This window comes from Populus euphratica, unplaced genomic scaffold (assembly GCF_000495115.2).
Source record: "Populus euphratica unplaced genomic scaffold, PopEup_1.0 scaffold403.1, whole genome shotgun sequence".
Classification (NCBI taxonomy): domain Eukaryota; kingdom Viridiplantae; phylum Streptophyta; class Magnoliopsida; order Malpighiales; family Salicaceae; genus Populus; species Populus euphratica.
The window spans coordinates 307,100-325,628 of record NW_011500081.1 but is presented as its reverse complement, the minus strand read 5'-3'; the positions used below and the strand labels follow the sequence as shown (position 1 = coordinate 325,628).

Genomic DNA, 18,529 nt, shown 5'->3' with positions numbered 1-18,529 from the left:
GGCTTACGTCACATTAGATGTCAATAACGTTGTCCTGTCTGCCTGCCACTCCGTTCTTATCACTTTCAGGTCAACAGAAAGTATATCAAACCGCCACAGGATCTCCCGTAAGCCGGCAATCAGCAACCGTCCACGATATTCAACCGTGCTTGGATAAATGAGCTTCATCATCATTCGGTGAAAACGATTTATAATTGTATTTTTCTTAATTGCAAGAGCTTTAAAAACGGAGTGCGAAAGAAAAGGATTTTACTATTCGCAAAAAAAAAAAAAAACTCATCTCAAGTTTCCCTAATTCGGCTCTACAGGTCATAATTTTTTAAATTATTTGAGTTGGATTTTAATTCAAACCATGTTTTTTACTAAAATAAAAATAAAAATAAAATAGTATTATTTCAATTAAAAAATTAATTTAGTAACTTGTCGGGGTGGTCTACCCAACCTATAATTTTAATTCGGGTCAAATCCTTGTCCAGGTTAGACCTTTGGCTATGCCCGTAATTATTATAACTATTTGGAAAATGAACGTGAAACTGAGAAAATTAAGGAAATTTGCTCCATAGGTCAAAACTTGGAATTTAAGCCAGACCTAGTGGACGAGCTGCGCTTCTAACTCTCCTTATAAGGCGCCGCTGATTGAGCATGAGAAGGGCCAACATATGACGATGATCAGAAAGTTTATCCTTTTGAGGACATAAATAATAAAAATATTTATTTTTTAATGATGGAAGTATTTAATAATTGCAGAGTTAGCAGCTATTATGATCAATAATCATAGGATAAAACCATATAATATAAGCTTGAATTTAACTGTTGCTTTCAATCTTGACAACAGCTTCACAAGAAATCTAGTTTATCTGGTAAAAAATATGAACAGCCGGCGATCGATGAAAAAATCAACCGGCAGGAGGGGTCAATCTGACGAGGCTGCCCGTTTGCAAATGATACTATTACATCGACACTCTTTATGAAAGGGAAACGAAGAAACGAAGAAGTCTTGTCATTTCACGGTCCCTCCATCTGTTTGTTTTTTTCTTAAAATTCATCACTCCCATTGACTGAATTATTGTAAGATAAAACTAAATGAATACAGTTTTTTTTATAAAAAAAAAATTGTTGGTTAATGTATATTTACCTAGATTGTTGTCGACGGCAATTTTAGTTGAATAATGCTGTTTTCTTTTATCATGCAACACGGCAATTTTAGTTGAATAATGCTGTTTTTTTTTATCATGCAACTTTTTTTTTAAATTTTATCCTTATATATTATATTAATAGTATTTTATATATTGAGATTATTTATTTAGATATTCTTGTGAATTTAAGGTGTTTGATGTATTCTCAAAATTGAATCCAGTCAAATGAAATGTGGCTTGAATTTATAGTGTGAAAAACAATTAAAAGAAGAAGGAGTGCACTAAAAGTTAAAAAAAAAATTAATTTTTATTATTTTATTTTCAAAAACTTTATTTTAGTCGGAAAGTCTCTAATTATGCTTTTTTTTATGCCTTTGATTATGGTTCAGATTTAAGATTTTATTTTGTTTTTATGTTTTAATTCTCAAGTTTTGAGAGCAGACAATGAAAGTGGTTAATTTATCACATTTTAATTATAAAAAATCAATCTTGATATAAATAAATTCATCTTGATGAGAGGAGTACTATTGAGATGCTTTTGACATTTTACTTAATAGAACAATTATATTATGGTTGTGAAATTTAATATTTTTTTGACCAATTAATTGTTTTTTGATGATGAAAATTAATTTTATGAGGTTTTTTTAAAAAAATTAAAATATATTTTTAAGTAAAAAAAAAATTATTACTCTAAAAGCCCCCATAGGCTAAAGATTTGAAAAAAGGTGAGGTTGGGTTGCGCTCCACGCCAGGCTAGACAGACACGGTCAATGTTCAGTGTCTCGGGCCTGAGTTGGAATTCTTTAGGCAACAGATATTGGTTCGAAGCTTAACTGGAACCGACATGTTTGCCCATTTTTCAATACAAAAATTAGCTCAGAAGAATTTTAATTAAATTGTGCATTCCGAAATGTAAAATCTAAAATTCAAGGATGTAAAAAACCTTTTTTTATATAACAAAAAAAATACAATATAAACTTGGATAATTTTTTAATTAATTATATATTAATAATTATATTTAAAAATCAAATTACATTGAAATATGATAAAGAGAATCAATAATATTATAACCAATTAGAGATCTAAATAAAATGAGAGATAGTATAAACCAATAAATTAATAACAAGAAATAAATTTTATGAAACAAAATTTTTCAATACAAGAAAAAAATTACTAAAAAATAAAAAGCACCCAAGAAACTGATGATAAATTGATTGTTTCTGTCACAATAAATTTCTAATCAGTACAATTTCACTTTAAATGAAACCCAAATTCTAGAAGGAAGCACGTAATGTTACCCTTTAAAACTCAAAAATTTTCTCACCTATTCCAATATTTTTCATTGATGTTTATCTACATGAAGTGAATTACAACATTAATATATCTTTTTAATAAATATGTGGCAAATATTAAAGAGTTTTTTAATAAATGTTAGAAAAATATATAAAAAAAAAGAAAACTTATAAAAATTTTATGCTATTTTTTGACATAAATTTTCTCTAATAGGAAAGTTTCTCAAATGAAATAAATAATTTAATCTAATGATGTCAAATATAAGATTATAGCTAAATGCCCCTTAAAAAAACATCAAGATCCAATTTAATAATATTTTAAATTTAATCTAATGATGTCAAATATAAGATTACAGCTAAATTCCCCTTTTAAAAAAAATACCAAGATCTAATTTAATAATATTTTAAATTTTAATATAATTTATTATTTTAAAAATAAAATTATATGTTGAATGGTAAAAAATTAAAATATAGGCAGGAATAGAAATGATATTAATTCTTTTGTTTAAGTGAGTTTTTTTTTAATAATTGCAACCACTGTAAAAAATAATAATAAAACTTTTATATATTTTTTTAAAATTTTATAGCTATTAAGTCAAAGCTAATTCCAAAAGTTAAATTTAGTAAACTTGTAAATTTAATCTGATTTTATTGATTTTACATAAGTTAAATCTAATTTTATTAGGTTTACAAGTTTTTAATATGATTTTGCATATTAGATATCTATTGACTCGTAAAATTATATAATTTTATAAATTAATTTATAATTTTGACAATAATAATCTAAATAACTACATACTAAATAGATATTAAACTTGTATATTTAAGATCTAATCTAGGTTAGATTTTTAATAAATTTGATGAGAATTAACCTGATTAGATTTAATTAACTTAATAAATTTATTCATTAGCCTATCAAAATCTATTTTAATTGTTTTTAAAAAAAATGATATAATATTATTTTATTTTAAAAAAATATCACTACTGGGAATTGAATGTAGACCAATAAAGGTTAAAGAAAAAAAATAAATCTAAATTGATTTGTTACCTAATTGATTAGGTCTTTACCTACTTGAAATCGTTTAATTTATTGACTTTTTTAAATAATTAAAATAACATTATTTTAATTATTTTTTTAAAATAATTAAAAATTAACCTAGATAAACTCTCGTGACATGAAACTCAAACCTCAAGTTAGATTTTACACGTATACTTTGACCATTAACACAGCTTCTATCTTTCTTTTATCTATCAATTAAATTGCTAACATAAATCCTCAAACCAAGTCCTAATCCTTGAGGTTTTAATTATGTTGTTTTAGCCTCAAAGTTGGATATGTATTAATAATTCCATTTTTTTTTCATCCATGAACAGTTTTTTTAAGTGCGTATAAAAGTTAATACATTGAATTGAATTCTTAGATAATTGTATCATGAAAATTGAGAAATAGTGGTCATATATACCTGAAGTATTTGTTAAAACATTGTGTTAGGTCATTGCATATCGAGGGAAAATCTCACCTTGTAAGCAAGTTTGTTGGGAGAAGATAGACTCAAAATCAGCTAATAATAATTGATATTATTAATAAAATTTAAGGTTGAAATTAAAAAAAAAGTTAAATTGAAAAAAATAGAGAAAATTTTCTAAGTTTTTTAGCATAGTTAGATAATATGGTTGACTATTTATTTTTGTGGTTCAATCAGCTCTTCAAATTATTATTTTTCTAAATATATATTAAATTGATGTTATACACACACACATACATATTTTAATTTTGATGTTTTGATATAAAAAACAAAAATAAAAGTTAGTCTATATTTTTACAAAAATAAAATATTTTAAAAAATTTATTTCCTTTTATTTTAGTTTTTTTGTGTATTTTTTTATTTAGTTAGGGGTTGTATGATAATTTAATATTATTAGATATTATTAAAAAACAAAGTTGTTAATGTATCTACATGTGATGCTCTCTATGCTATTTAAGTGGTGCGTGAGTTCCTTTTCGGTTACCAAAATCTTGCTTTGTTGTAGCATTGATAGCGGCGAGTTGTTTATTTTTTGGTGCTTTGATGTGTATTTTTTATTTTTTTTATTCTCTTTTATTCCCTAGAAATTCACGCCTAACCTTTCAAAAAATAATTGTGTCTTCTAATTTGTGATTTCATTGATTTTAGCACCTTATCTTTTGATTATTATTTATTTGACTTTTAATGCATTTTGAATTTTTTTTTCAATTTTGTCAATGTACATTTTATTCAATTTGATTTTTTATCTGATTTGATCTCTCTATTTTTAATTGCTTTATCTCTATATTTTATATTTTTTTTTATTATTATTTTTATAATTTTATTGAATTTGTTTCCTTAATTCAGTTTTGACTCTCATTCTTTTGATTTCTATATTCTTATAAATTTTTTTTTAATTTTTTCCCTCAATATTTGATTTCATTTTATTTTTTTATCTAATTTGATCCTTATTCTTTCATTTTTTTTATCTTTTTATTTGTTTTTAAATTTAGCCCCTGATTATTATCTTTCATTTTGTTTTTATACCATATTTGGTTTATATTATTTGGATTTTAAATTATTTTATGATTGGATATTTTACTTTATTATTTTTTAGTGTTTGCCTTCCAAGAAGACAATCCTTTATTGAAAATTGATTTCTTTTTCAAAATTTTAACTTGACATTTGATTATTAAGCCCTTAATTTCATTGTTTATTTCACTTTTCTTTTTATTGCGTTATCTTGATCTTATATCTTGAGTAATTAATATGTTAGTTAAGTTAACCATGATTGACTCGAATTTTATTACATCGATTTTTTTTACTAAGTTGATTTTCTTTATAATTTCATCATTTGGAGTTAAATCATTGCCCTTAGTTATTTGTTTTATTCTAGTTTTATTTCACTAGTGACAAGTTGGTTGAGTTAACCTATATAGACTTAGTTTTTTTTCTCAGTTTTTTTTTTACTTTTTCTCTTTTAATTTCATCATTTTTCATTAACTTATTTATCCTTAATTTTGTCATTTTTTTCCATTCTCTTATTGTTTTTTATTTTAAAAGCGAATTGGTTAAGTTAACACAAGTCAGTTTGTATTTTCTTTCTCAATGTTTTATTATATAACTTTGATTTTGTTTGTTAGGTCCTTTTTTTGAAAATCTATTGTTTTATTCTGGTTTTATGTTGTAACTGGCGGGTTAGTTGAGTCAACTTGGGTTGCCTTAAAGTTGTTTTTCTTGATTTTTTTATGAGTTTTTTTTTCAATTTTATCATTTGTATTAAATTATTTGTTCTTGAACTTTGTTATTTTTTTCACTTTTCTTTCTATCTTCTTATTCCGATAGTGGGTTAGTGAAGTTAACTCGGATTAGATTGAGTTTTTTTATGTTTTTTTATTGAACTTTGATCTTTTTTACTAGGTCCTTCTTTTAAAATTATTAAAATTATTTTATTTTGATCTTATATCATAGTTTGTGAATTCTTCAATTTAAATTGAGTTAACAGAAGTTTTCTTATTCAACATTATTTTTTTTTTAATTTTTTCATGTTTGATATCAAGTTATTAGGTCTTAAACTTTACAATTTCTTTGCCCTTTTCTTTCTGTGAATTGTTTTGGTTTCATATCCCAAATCATATCTTAGTAAATTTAACCTTATTTGTCTTGGATTATCATCACTTTAATATTATTTTTTAGAGTAGGAAAAAATTTAACTCAGCTTATAACATAGCACGAACTACTTATCTAGTTCATAACTAAGCCCAAATAGCCTGGCCACCCCTCTCCTTCTTTCTCCCATGTATCTCTCCCTTTCCCTCTCCTTCTTACCCCACTTTCTCTCTCCCCTTCTCTCTTACACATTCTCTCTTTTCACACCTTTGTTCTCATTTGCACAATATACACATCAATATATTTTTATTCCAAAAATGTTAATGTTGCACTAACAAGTATTTATTAGATTTTTCCATGCAGAGCATACATCACTTTCTTTACTAGTGAATATTTTATATTCATGAACTACTTATCAACAATTTCTTTACCAATAATACAAGTATCACTATTAATAATGAGCAACAACCTTTCCATCAATGATATAACATTACTTTTCATGTTCCAGGAGTTATTTGCAACTCCACAAACTAAGACACTAGTACATGTAACACCACTATATATATTTCATAGTATAAATTGACATAATTAATGTCTATAAATGCCTTGGTTATTAGGCAAAACATTGAAACATTGAAGCATAAAAATAGAAAATGCAGGTAAATTCAAGACCAATACAAGTCCATTCTAACACAAGCAATTTCATAAGCAATTCAAACTTCACAGGGAAAAGAGATCATAGATATATTCTACTAATATTTTCTATTTCATGTACACAATTTCTCCATATATATATAGATGGCACAAAAGAGTCTTTTGTTTCGACAAAAATCAAGCTTAGATAAAAAATAAAATATTTAAACCCAATTATATAACCTAAAATATAGACCTGTTTAGAATTAAGGTTGAACCTGTTTTTTTATTAAATTATAATTTTTTTCTTGAAATTAATTTTTATTTTAGTATTTTTAGATCATTTTAATGTATTAATATAAATAAAAATAAAAAATATATTTTTAAATAAAAAATAATTTCATGCTACCATAAATAAAAAATATTTTTAAAAAATAATTTCATGCTACCGAACACCCTAACAGTTATTGGAAAAATCTTTACTGCCTGAAGTTGTCACTAATTTATCAGGTTCCATTTTGATCTTAAGAATCATTTCTGGGCTGGGATACGCCATTTTCAATGGGCTAAGTGATAAAATATGGCCATCTGCTTTTTAATTATCAATATCCCCTTCCCACATATTGGCCAATCCATATCCCCATATTTTATACAAAATCTTTCACTCCATTTTTAAACACCTTTTAAATTTTAGATATTAGCTAATACGGATGGATAAGTACTCATATATTTATATTGGGAGACATAAGGAGAATATCATTTCTAAGTGTAGATTACACATGCAAGCAGTTACCATAATTATCACTCTACAATGATCCAATATTCTGACCATTTTCAAATACGACATGAAATTCCTCTTGTCATTAATGTTGAAATGTACCCATCAGCTAGCTCCTCCGTCAACCTTCCAAGCTCGGTAATAGTAATTATCTAGGAAAACATGAAACGAGTTCCCTTAGGGCACACCTTATAAACATTGAAATTTGAAAATCCTATTACAACATTGCCTATGCCTAGATTACCAGTAGTTGGATCAAAGATCCATTGGCCAGAAATAAATTAGAAATTAAGTCTTAATGTAATATGTACTTGATGATACTTAATAATTAGACTATAATCCTAGCCATGTGTACACACATGAAGAAGCTGAAACCCTAGTTAATTTATTTACTCAGGAGCTAGATTAATTAGCCATCCATTCTCCCTTTTCTGAATTATTGCTTAAATGCAACAGAAGTAGGTTACATTAAATTAATCTCTAACTATTCAGCAATAGAGGTGGTAATAATTATCGACAAAATAATTCTCCTTCTAGTAACTAGCTAGGGAAAAAAAAAAAAAAAACCTAGCTGGTAACATCTTAACTGATTTAATTTCCACGAACATCAGGAAACTAACTGAATTCACTGCAGGCCATGGCTGGCAAGGAATTGCCTCATCTAAAAAGAATTAGAGTCGGCAATGATGTTGGCTCGCTCTCAACTTGGCAAGTTTTGCCCCAATTGCAATTTTGTTGCTCGTTTCCAAAACTGGTCTTATGACCAGGAGAAGCTGGAGCTGCAATGGTGAGATCAAGATTAATGTTCGAGGAACCAGAAGTAGCAACTTGCTGTTTCACCAAAGATTTATAATCATCTTCAAGACAACTGGCTGTGTCAGAAACCCTATCATTGTCATCGTTTGATGATTTCTCTGGTTTGCTTGTGGTAATAGTATTCTTAGACCCCGTAGTAGCTGATGTAGCAAGAACAGGAGCAGGCTCAGATTGAGGACGAGGAAGAATTTGGTTCAACCGATGATTATTTGGGTCTATTCCCATGTTTATCAGCTTTTTCTTTAAATGGGAGTTCCAATAGTTCTTCACCTCATTATCAGTCCTTCCTGGTAATCTTCCTGCTATCAATGACCACCTACAGCACCACACAAATCTTCCTGCTATCAATGACCACCTACAGCAACACACAAATATTTAACACCATTAATTCTTTCGAATATTATGCTTCTTAAACATAAGTACATTAAGTTGTTTGCATCTAGCCATAAAAGGAATCGATCGCTCACATCCTCGACCATCAGACCAACCCCCTGAAAGGTCAATATATATGCCATGGATGTGCTTGTGAGACCATATGTGAATGATGCCCTCTGGGCCTATGTTTTTCCTTTATTTAGAGAGAGATCGTACCTATTTCCAAGGAGGGCATGTAGCTTGATAATGAGGTCCTCTTCATCCTGGCCAAAGTTTCCACGTTTTATGTCTGGCCTAAGATAGTTTATCCATCTTAGCCTACAACTTTTGCCACAGCGGTGCAAACCTGATGAGAAGAATTACACAAATTTCTTCAGCATGTATATATAGATAGATTGAATATTGCTAACACATATAACATATATAGATACCTGCAGCCATTGGGAGAGATCGCCAACAACCTTCACCATGAGTTTTAATATAATCAATGAGCTTCTGATCTTCTTGCACGGACCAAGCTCCTTTGTTATTTCCTTGTTTATCACAGCAAGGTTTTCTCATAGCTCTGGTACTCTCCCTTCACCGACTCCAAGAATTGTAGCAGGAGAGATTGAGAGAGGCAACGAAAAATTGGGAAAGAGTGAAACAAGGAGTCGAGTCGACGGCAGGGGAGATATGCATTTATAGAAGTAGTTGAAAAGGAAGGGTGTGAAGCGCCTGGAAGGTTGACTTGGACAGTTGGACTGGTGGTTTTGAGGTGTGTTAGAGATGTGAGAATGTCCTACAGTTAAGAGTGGATAAGCTACTTCCTTTGACGCTCTTGTTGCTTGCCGTTAAGTACCTATCACTTTCTTTACTTGTGTAATTTTTGGTAACGTGAATAATAAATTATTTTATTTTACTATAAAAAATTAATTTATAATGGCATTTGTTCAAAAAAATTGATAAATTAAATTTTATAATTGATATTTATTATAATATTTATACTTTATAATTTACATTATTGTTTATTTTTTGTGACATTTTTCTTAATTTTAATAATGATTATTATATATTTTTACTTATATTGTATATAAAAAACCCATTTGTTTTAGTGACAGTGGCAATTGAAATAAATGCTTTTATATTCGACATGGATAGATTTATATCATAATTGTTAGTAAAATTCATAGTTACATTACAATGTCTCATACAGTGATCCAACCAAATATTCAAGTTAGAAATTGGATTAAACAATCACTAATAAAATTTTTAGATTCACCAACAAAATTTTCTATCAGTATTTATGCTCATAGTTTGTCAACATGAAACTTATCAACGGATTCATGAAAACAAATAATCTATCAAATAAACTTTTTTGGTGATTTGTAGTCTATTGGTAATAATTTTACAAATAAATTTATTAAACAAAGAGTGCCAAAAATGGTAATAATTTTACAAATAAATTTATTAACGAACAAAGAGTGCCAAAATTTTTTTTACTCGCTTCATTCTGTTAGTATTTTTATTACTAAATATAACATATCACTGATAAAAAAAATCGTATGTCATTCTATAAGTGATTATTTTTCATTTGTTGGTATGTCCATTGATGAATTTGATATATAAACATCAAATAAATTATCTGTTATTCTGTTGATGAGTAAACAGTGACAGTAGTATTTATAGTAATTCTTTTCCAACTCTCTAGAATATATCGACGGTCTGAGACTGTTGGTAACCCTGTTAGTAATAATTTAAAAATATATATTTTTGCATTAAATAAATGTTTTGAAAATAAAATTTTAATTAAGATGCATATATAATCCTTCATCTCTTGAATGGATATATCCATCTATATTAGACTAGGCCTTCAAATTTTGGCTCAAATTATAGATATATGGGTAGATACTCTATTGAATCAAAGAATAATGAAGATAATATCATTTCAAGTTTGTAGATTGTCTAGAAGATATTTATTTCAAGCCTTTCTATGTGTTGTGTCTGCAATTTATTAGATCATATATCTTTAAAAATATAACTGATTTTCATGAGGGCATCTCATATCCCATTTGCCAATAAATCTCGATAAGCTAGTTAAATAACTGATTTCATAAACACGTGATAATCATGACTCTTCATTCCATATAATTCGCAATCATTTAAATTCACTAACTTTGATATTTTTGAAACATGTTCATTAGAAAAACATAAACTTTTAAGACATTGGTAGACAAATATTTTTTTAAGATGAAGCTAGCTTTAGACTTTATAACCCATGATTCATCATAAATCAACTCCATATTTTTACAGTGACAAAAAATTCATCATAAATCAACTCCATATTTTTACCGTGACAAAACAAAGATATATTTATTCTAGCATTGATGTTATCTTTTGTCTTCCCTTTCACATCTATAATCGTGTTGAAAATATTTTCAAGCATGTTCTTTTGAATGTACATAACATCAAAATTATGGCGAAGAAGATTAGTTTTCCAATAAAAAAGCTTCTAGAAAATACTTTATTTTATCTAATTATGAGTCAAACCAAAATAAAAAAAATTTATTTACCGAAATGAAAACCAAATATAATATCTTTATACTTTGATACCATATTGTACAATTCTTCACCCAACAATAGCAGCGATGCAACATTCCTTTCAACTTTGCCAACAAAAAAGTCCTTTATATTTTTTTTGTACTTGTAATCTGATGATAAAAACCACCTGTGATAATCAAAAGAAGATATTTTACCATCATTTATTAACGTGAAGGCATTTTTTATTTTCCATGAAATATGAATATGCTAGTTTTTCATATATGCTCTAACTAGAAATCATTCCATACACAAGAAAATCATTGAAAATCCACATTAAAGTTGCATTCATCTGAAACTTATGTTTCCTTAATGCATAATTTGTTAAAGCCCCGGATGACCACAATTGCTTAAGCTTATCAATCAATAGATGAAGACAAACATCTATTTTCTGACATAGACTATTAAGACCGAGTATAATTGTAGATAAAAATATGAGCTTCATTCTCCTATATATTTTCAGTCACAAGTTGTAAACCATGAGCATCATCGACTAATAAGAATAAGGGGTAGCAAATGACCCGAATGAATTGAATTCTTCCATACATATCCCAATACATACATTCCTTGATTTCACTAAAAATTAAGAATGTATCCAATTAAAATATTTTTAGGCTTCACCATTAGAATGGTGCATCATTACTCTATCTACCACATTATGTGAATAATATCATGTCATGTACTTAACAATCTTTGATGACATGATTAACCTTTGCAGTTCAAAATAATACTATTTAAAAAAAAATTAAAAATAAAATCATATCTCATTTGAGATTTGCTTGAGTTGATATATTAAGTCAATTGAGTTTGATATGATCAAGTATCAATTGGTTTAATATAAAACTCAGGTTCAGTCAAATTGAATTTAATAACATTGATAAAATTCATATAGATACCTCTCAATTTATATAAATATTATTAGAAATTTTGTTAAACAATTAGATCAATCCAAAATAATATTATTAAAAAAATCAAATCATATCTCATTTGAGATTTAACTAAGTCATGAGTTGACCTATTAAATCAATTGTGTATGATCTGATCATGTCTCACTCAGTGCAAGAAAAAACAAAGGTTAAACCGGATCAAGTTTAATAACATTGATAAAACTCATACAAATTTCTTTTGATTTATATAAATGTCATTGAATATATTTACAATAAAGATAGATAGCATTATAATTTACAAATGATAGTCTTAATTAACTTTTAGTCTTGCATTGAATTGTTGATGGAGGGTAAATGTTATAGAATTAACTTTAATGGTGATGTATATTACATGGATATATATGTGTGTATAGTGCCATCTGTAATCAAATACATGCATGCATGCATGTAACCAAATTTGTAGGTGATGGCAAATCAGTCCTCCATAGTTATGAGTACAAGTTTTTATATTTTTGGAGAAATTATGAATATAATCGAAAGTCAAAACCCTAGTTCAGGCAAGAAACCAAAAAATAAATAAAAAATCCAAAGTATGAGTCCTCGTGCTGCCAGTGATGTCATTGAGATGCATTCCAGACAGTACCACTAGCTAGTGATTCTAATTAATATCCTTAATTTTGCATTCAATGTATCTAAATGAATATAGTACACAACACGTATGATTCTGGTTTGATTATGATCCAAACATGTTCCTCGGATTAATAATTGAATAGGTTGAAGTTGAGTTTATTTACTCTGTATTCTAAATAGTGTTTTATACTTATACTTATTATTATTATTAAGGAAATCAAGAGTTTTTTTAATATCACGAATTCCGTGCATAGCTTTAATTTTAAATTACGTGGGCCACCTAAAAAACCTTAATGCTGCAGGAGATTTTGCCATTAAAATTTTAAGCAAATCAATGCCCATTCACCAAACATGAGTTTTGAAAGGACATTTCATAAGTTTAATTCAAAGTTTCATATTTAAAATTATTGGATGAGATTTCGCTGTGATTACTGAGAAAACCAGGTTTGGTGAATGGTAATAAAGAAGAACTTTCAAACTGAGGAGGCATGAATGCTAACTAAGTTCAGCAGGTGTATAAGAGAAATAGTATGCAAAAAAATTGAAGTATACAAAAGTATTGAATTATAGAAAAATTATGACTAAATGTGTTTATCTGATGAACTGATTTATTTATAAACCTTAATCATGCCAGCTTACTTCAATATATAATGAATTAAATATTAGTGAAAAATATTGGTTTTCATTATTAGTTATTGTATGATGATTCTTTATTGGTGAAGATATTAATGATTATCAGTGGCATGTTAACTAAAATTAACTATTAATCAAAAATAAAAATATTTGATTTTAATAGTACATGATGCAGTTTGCATTGAAACCATTATCTAAAAATAAAACACCAAACCTACATAAGATTGTATACTTTAAAAGAATCTACCATGAGAGCATTGAAAGAAAATATTTAAGGGTACATGACAATAACTAAAAATGTTTTAGCTATTAGTCGAAATCTAAATAATTTTTTTAGGATTCAAAATTAAAAAGAAAAGGATGAGAGTTTGTTTGAGCTACCAACCCAAACAAACTACTAATTTTTTTTATAAAGAAATGTGTATTATCATGTAAGATAGAAATGCTAACTAAACTCAAATAAATCTAAGAAAATGAACTCAAATTTGAATTATAAAGTGTCTATGCAAATCTCAGCCTTAACCATAGCTAGACTATCAGATCATGAATTTATCTCCGTCTTTTTTTAACTTGAACTTGAACCTATAAGCAAAAGGTTATGATTTACTAAATGAAATTAATTACGCTCATTTTTTGTGTTCAACGTTTTTTTTTTTTTTGGTATACAAAATGAGAGGCAAGAAGGCTGCCCCAAACTTCAGCAGCTATAAAAAACCAGAAAGAGTTTATTTGTTGAAAACAAAAGGAATTTTTTCACTGAAAAAAATAAGTAAATCAAGATTATAACTATTTTTTTATTAAAAATCAAAACCATATAATAATGATCATGATGTTTTATATTCGTGATAGTTTTACTGTAGAATACTAATTTTATTTTATTTAAAGAAATTTTTTTTTATAAAAAAGTTATATTATTAACTCAAAGAATCTTTATATTAAATATATAATAAGAATTAAATTTATTACAATAACTAAATATAATAATATAATAATTTTAATCTCTTTGCATTGTTAAAAAGGATCTGTGTATATTAAAAAATATATTTTCCTTGAAAAATAGTAGAAAAATTATATTGAAAAAATACGGGAGAATCTCTAAAATATATTTTTCAAATAGAAAAACTCGATTTTTTGTTTTTCAGTTGTCGGAACGGAGAAATGTTATATTTGAACAGATGTTATAGTTTTCCCTTCGTCTTTTTTTTTTTTACTTTAATTCCTAGAAAAGTAGAGTATTGCTTCCCTTTTTAACTGCCCCTTGTTTGAGCCCCCTGTTTGTGCTCCTCACGGGTGAAATATCATATAACCCAATTTATTATTTTTATTTTTGACCCCATTCTGAGTAAAGCTAATGCAACAAACAAGAGCTGCAGGATGCTTAGAAAAACACAGAGACAGACAGAGAGAGAGAGCGCAGTGCTAGACATCCCACATCTAGCAGGTGAAAATGTTGGATAAGATATTGATGTACTGACCACAAACGATCCATACAAGGGAAGCCAAGTCTACCTGAAAACTATACAACCAACAACTTGTAAACTTGTTGCTGCATGCCTCCTCCAGATTTTCCCTACCTGGTACTCAACAGGAAAAATAAATATGAAAATATATAATGTTTCCATATATTTATTGCTTAAAATTAGAAGATATATAATATGCTGTCAAATTAATAGTTGAAGAAAACACATTGCATATTGGAAGAGGAGATAGTGCTGGATGAGCTGCAGAGAAGGGTTAAATTATAGTTATATACCATGAAGATTCATCGTGAATTTTTTCCTTTTTCTGTATTCACTTTCTATTCTTGGCTTTCAAATAATATTTTATGGTTTGACCTCTACAAGCACCGTCACTTTTAGAATTTCATGCATAATGTTGGCAGGCACATGGTTAGACAAGAGCATGGACTGGTAGGTTTATGGAAATTTTACCATCTAACAGTCATGCATGCAATGCATGCTTGTACTACAATAGCTCTTGCATATGATCAAGAATGGCTGACTCGGCCTTTCGTGTCGACAGCAAACGGTCCTACCAAGTTAGACAGATTCAGCGTTGATATTTCATAACTGGTATTCGAGAACCCTCCATCCCATGCCAAAACTACGAAATCATGTAAGCTCAGCTTAGATACAGTAAACATTGAAGTCAAGGAGGTAACACAGCATGGATGGACATATTTAGCCTTTGGAACTTTCATTAGCAAATTGATGGCCTTGAAATTTGACTAGCAGTTGGCTGTCCAACAGTCTAATATATTTGTTTTATCCTTGAGAAAGTTCATTAGTTATTGCTTTTCCGATGACTCTGCTAGAATTAACAATAGTCTAGCTCACAACTCCGAGGAGCCCAACTGTTTTCTTGGACATTGATTGACTGGTGTCTATTCATTATCCTACCTGTAAAAGAGCTAACCATCTCAGTTTTCTAGTTTTACATTTCTGAAGAACAACTATTATTTTGACAGCGAGATTACTATCGATTACAAAGTCTATAAATACACCAACCTGCTTGCAAAGCAGGTGAGGGCTTGGGATTCGAGTCTTGTCCTTGCCGTCTGATGAATATAAAGAAGCGGTTAGAAGATGAGAGGAACGGTTAGTAGGACAAATTCAAACATTGGTTTATTGTGAAATCTCCTTGCGACTTTTTCTTTAGTTTGTTCACCTGCTCAGCTTTATACTTACAGATGTCAACAACTATTGGTTGGTTTTGCTACCAAGTTACTAGGAGGGTTTTGGTTCACGGGACATGCTGAAAGGCTTTTAATGATCATACATGAAATAATTAAGGACTATTGACAAGAATATTTTGAGTTTCAGAGATTATTTAGAATTTTATAATAAATAGGGATTTGTTACAAGAATTTTTATAAGAGTAATTCAAGGTGAATCTACATGTTATTATTCATGTGTGAAGATTTTAGCTTCATCACAATCCATTCAGAAAAGTAAGTGATTTATGAGGTCTTTTTAGATGTTAATGGGGATAATGGCAGGTGCCAACCATGGTTCGCATTATCTATATGGACAGGGGTGACTGAAGGTGAGCATGCTGATGCAGCTCAAGAGTTCTTTCAATGGCGGAAAAGAGTACTTCAAGCAGGTAGTGAATGTCGAAAGATTCTTGCATGTGACTTCACTGGTAATTAATACCAGAGACAATAGCAATTCCTTATTGCTCATCGATAGCCTCCTTCACTGTATCAACTAGCTAGCTAAGGGTATTCTAACAGGAGCAAGAAGGCCACTCTTGAAGATGTGAGTCTGATCCACGGTAGCCTGACTCAGATAATTTTGGAAGAATGTAATGTGCGTGTAAAGCGTGGAATTTGCTTCTATTGTGTGTTTGGGTCTCAAATTTTGATCTTTTTTTTTTATATTAGTTTATTTATTTATTTAGTGCGTGTAAAGCGTGGAATTTGCTTCTATTGTGTGTTTGGGTCTCAAATTTTGATCTTTTTTTTTTATATTAGTTTTTTTTTTATCAATTCTTCTTGTTTTAAATTAGTTTGTGGCCCAAAGTCTTATCCATTCTTCTTCTTCTTGTTGTTGTTTCCCTTTATATATCATTCTATGTATAAACCGTATGCATTCTTGTCACTCGAGACCACTTAAATTACTAGAGCAACGATTCTCATGACTGTCTTCTCGTAGTGACACTAAGACAATCCGGCTCAAACCTGATGTAAGGATATGCTTGGGCCTTCCCAATCCAATAAATGTTCAAGTAATATTTCAATATTTATCTCTCTATATCCTCAGGACCACAGCATAATTTCCAGAGTAGAACATCTTATTATTATTATTATTATTATTATTATTCTTATTATTATTCTTTTTTATAATTATTATTATTATTTGTGTTTTAAGGATTTTCAAAAAAATCCAACGTGAAATTTAATAAAAATGAGCTTTACATCTTATTTGATTAGATCAGTGTTAGTTAAATAGAGTTGAAATTTGATCACATTGTTTTCAAAGCTTGATTACGAAAAGCCAACTAATTTTTGTTTTCAAGCCAAGCTTAGATCCGGAAAATATTGTTTTGGGATTTTCTTTACTTTATTTTTTATTTTCTATTTAAATTAGGATACTGGATTTAATTAGAACTTCACTAATTATAATATCTTTTGTTGTATTTAAATATAGCTTTGTAAGTTATTTTTCAAAAAACATTTATAAAATAAACAACTTTCAAAATATATTAGAGTTTTCTCCCCTGTTAAATTGCTTGAGAAACCAAAACTTTCTCTCTTTAGTTAGAACAATGAAACTTTAAAAACAAATTAAAAAAAAAAAAACTATTTAAGCTGAACGTGCATCCCAATTCACCAGCAAGTTTGTGATAGGAATGGTGGTTTTGGGCGTTTAGGTGAATGATGGGACTTTCCTACTGTTAGATTGGATAAGGGACGCCTTTCATTTTGAGTCGCCTGTTTACCGGTAAGTAGACATCTCTATCCTTGCCGATGTAGTTTTAAGCCTGCCGGTGAGCAATATTCAATTTTTTATCTACTAAACAAAAGCATAGTGGAGCTGGTAGGTATATATTTTATAGCGTTTGCATTAGGTTTAGCCACCAAAGAAATTATTTGTGCCTCTAATTTTTTCTTCTTAAAATAATTTTTAATATTTTTTTACGTGGTTTTGATTGTTAACAGCAAACACAATAGGACTGAGACTGGGTTTTAGAATCATAATCAGCATTAGCAGAAGTCTTAATTCATTATCCATTAACCTGCAAAATACTCTCCCTTTCAACTCTCAACCCTGCAAGTCTTGACTTCTGGATTTTAAATAGTTATTTTTCTAGAGACATTACCTGCCATTTCATGCAAATTATTTAATAATAATAATCTTTGATTAGGGCTCAGATAAGGCAGATTCAATCCATAAACAAGCAGTATCAACCTCGAAGAATAATAATAATAATAATAATAATAATAATAATAATAATAATAATAATAATAATAATCTCTGATTAGGGCTCAGATAAGGCAGATTCAATCCGTAAACAAGCAGTATCAACCTCGAAGCAAATGACTAAAAAGACTTGAAAGTAGAAGCCTAATTACAACAGCATAAGAAAAAAAAACCCACCTTTCAAAGCTATGACTAGAGGAAGCAAAACTACTAGCGAACGAAAATCTCAATGC

The 18,529-nt window shown here is 28.5% G+C and overlaps 1 protein-coding gene and 1 long non-coding RNA gene across 2 annotated transcripts; one reads left to right on the top strand and one right to left on the bottom strand.

The window, feature by feature from the left end:
• Window positions 1-7,817: 7,817 nt before the first annotated feature.
• Window positions 7,818-9,308, bottom strand: LOC105108823 (transcription repressor MYB6-like). Its single transcript, XM_011003289.1, has 3 exons — window positions 9,076-9,308; window positions 8,861-8,990; window positions 7,818-8,585 (listed from the first exon to the last, which is right to left on the bottom strand). Exons 1-3 carry the CDS (start codon window positions 9,203-9,205, stop codon window positions 8,111-8,113), a joined length of 735 nt encoding a protein of 244 aa, XP_011001591.1. The 5' UTR covers window positions 9,206-9,308; the 3' UTR covers window positions 7,818-8,110.
• A 6,353-nt stretch (window positions 9,309-15,661) lies between these two features.
• LOC105108822 (uncharacterized) lies at window positions 15,662-16,385 on the top strand. Its single transcript, XR_839126.1, has 2 exons — window positions 15,662-15,968; window positions 16,061-16,385. It is a non-coding gene; the product is annotated as an uncharacterized LOC105108822 (long non-coding RNA).
• The last annotated feature ends 2,144 nt before the right edge of the window (window positions 16,386-18,529 follow it).

Bases quoted from the DNA above. Each gene is read 5' to 3' on its own strand.
- LOC105108823 (XM_011003289.1), bottom strand. From the start codon at position 9,205: ATGAGAAAACCTTGCTGTGATAAACAAGGAAATAACAAAGGAGCTTGG. The intron at 8,991-9,075 runs GTATCTATATAT...TCTTCTCATCAG, and splicing joins ATCTCTCCCAATGGCTGCAG to GTTTGCACCGCTGTGGCAAA. The intron at 8,586-8,860 runs GTACGATCTCTC...GTGGTGCTGTAG, and splicing joins CATGCCCTCCTTGGAAATAG to GTGGTCATTGATAGCAGGAA.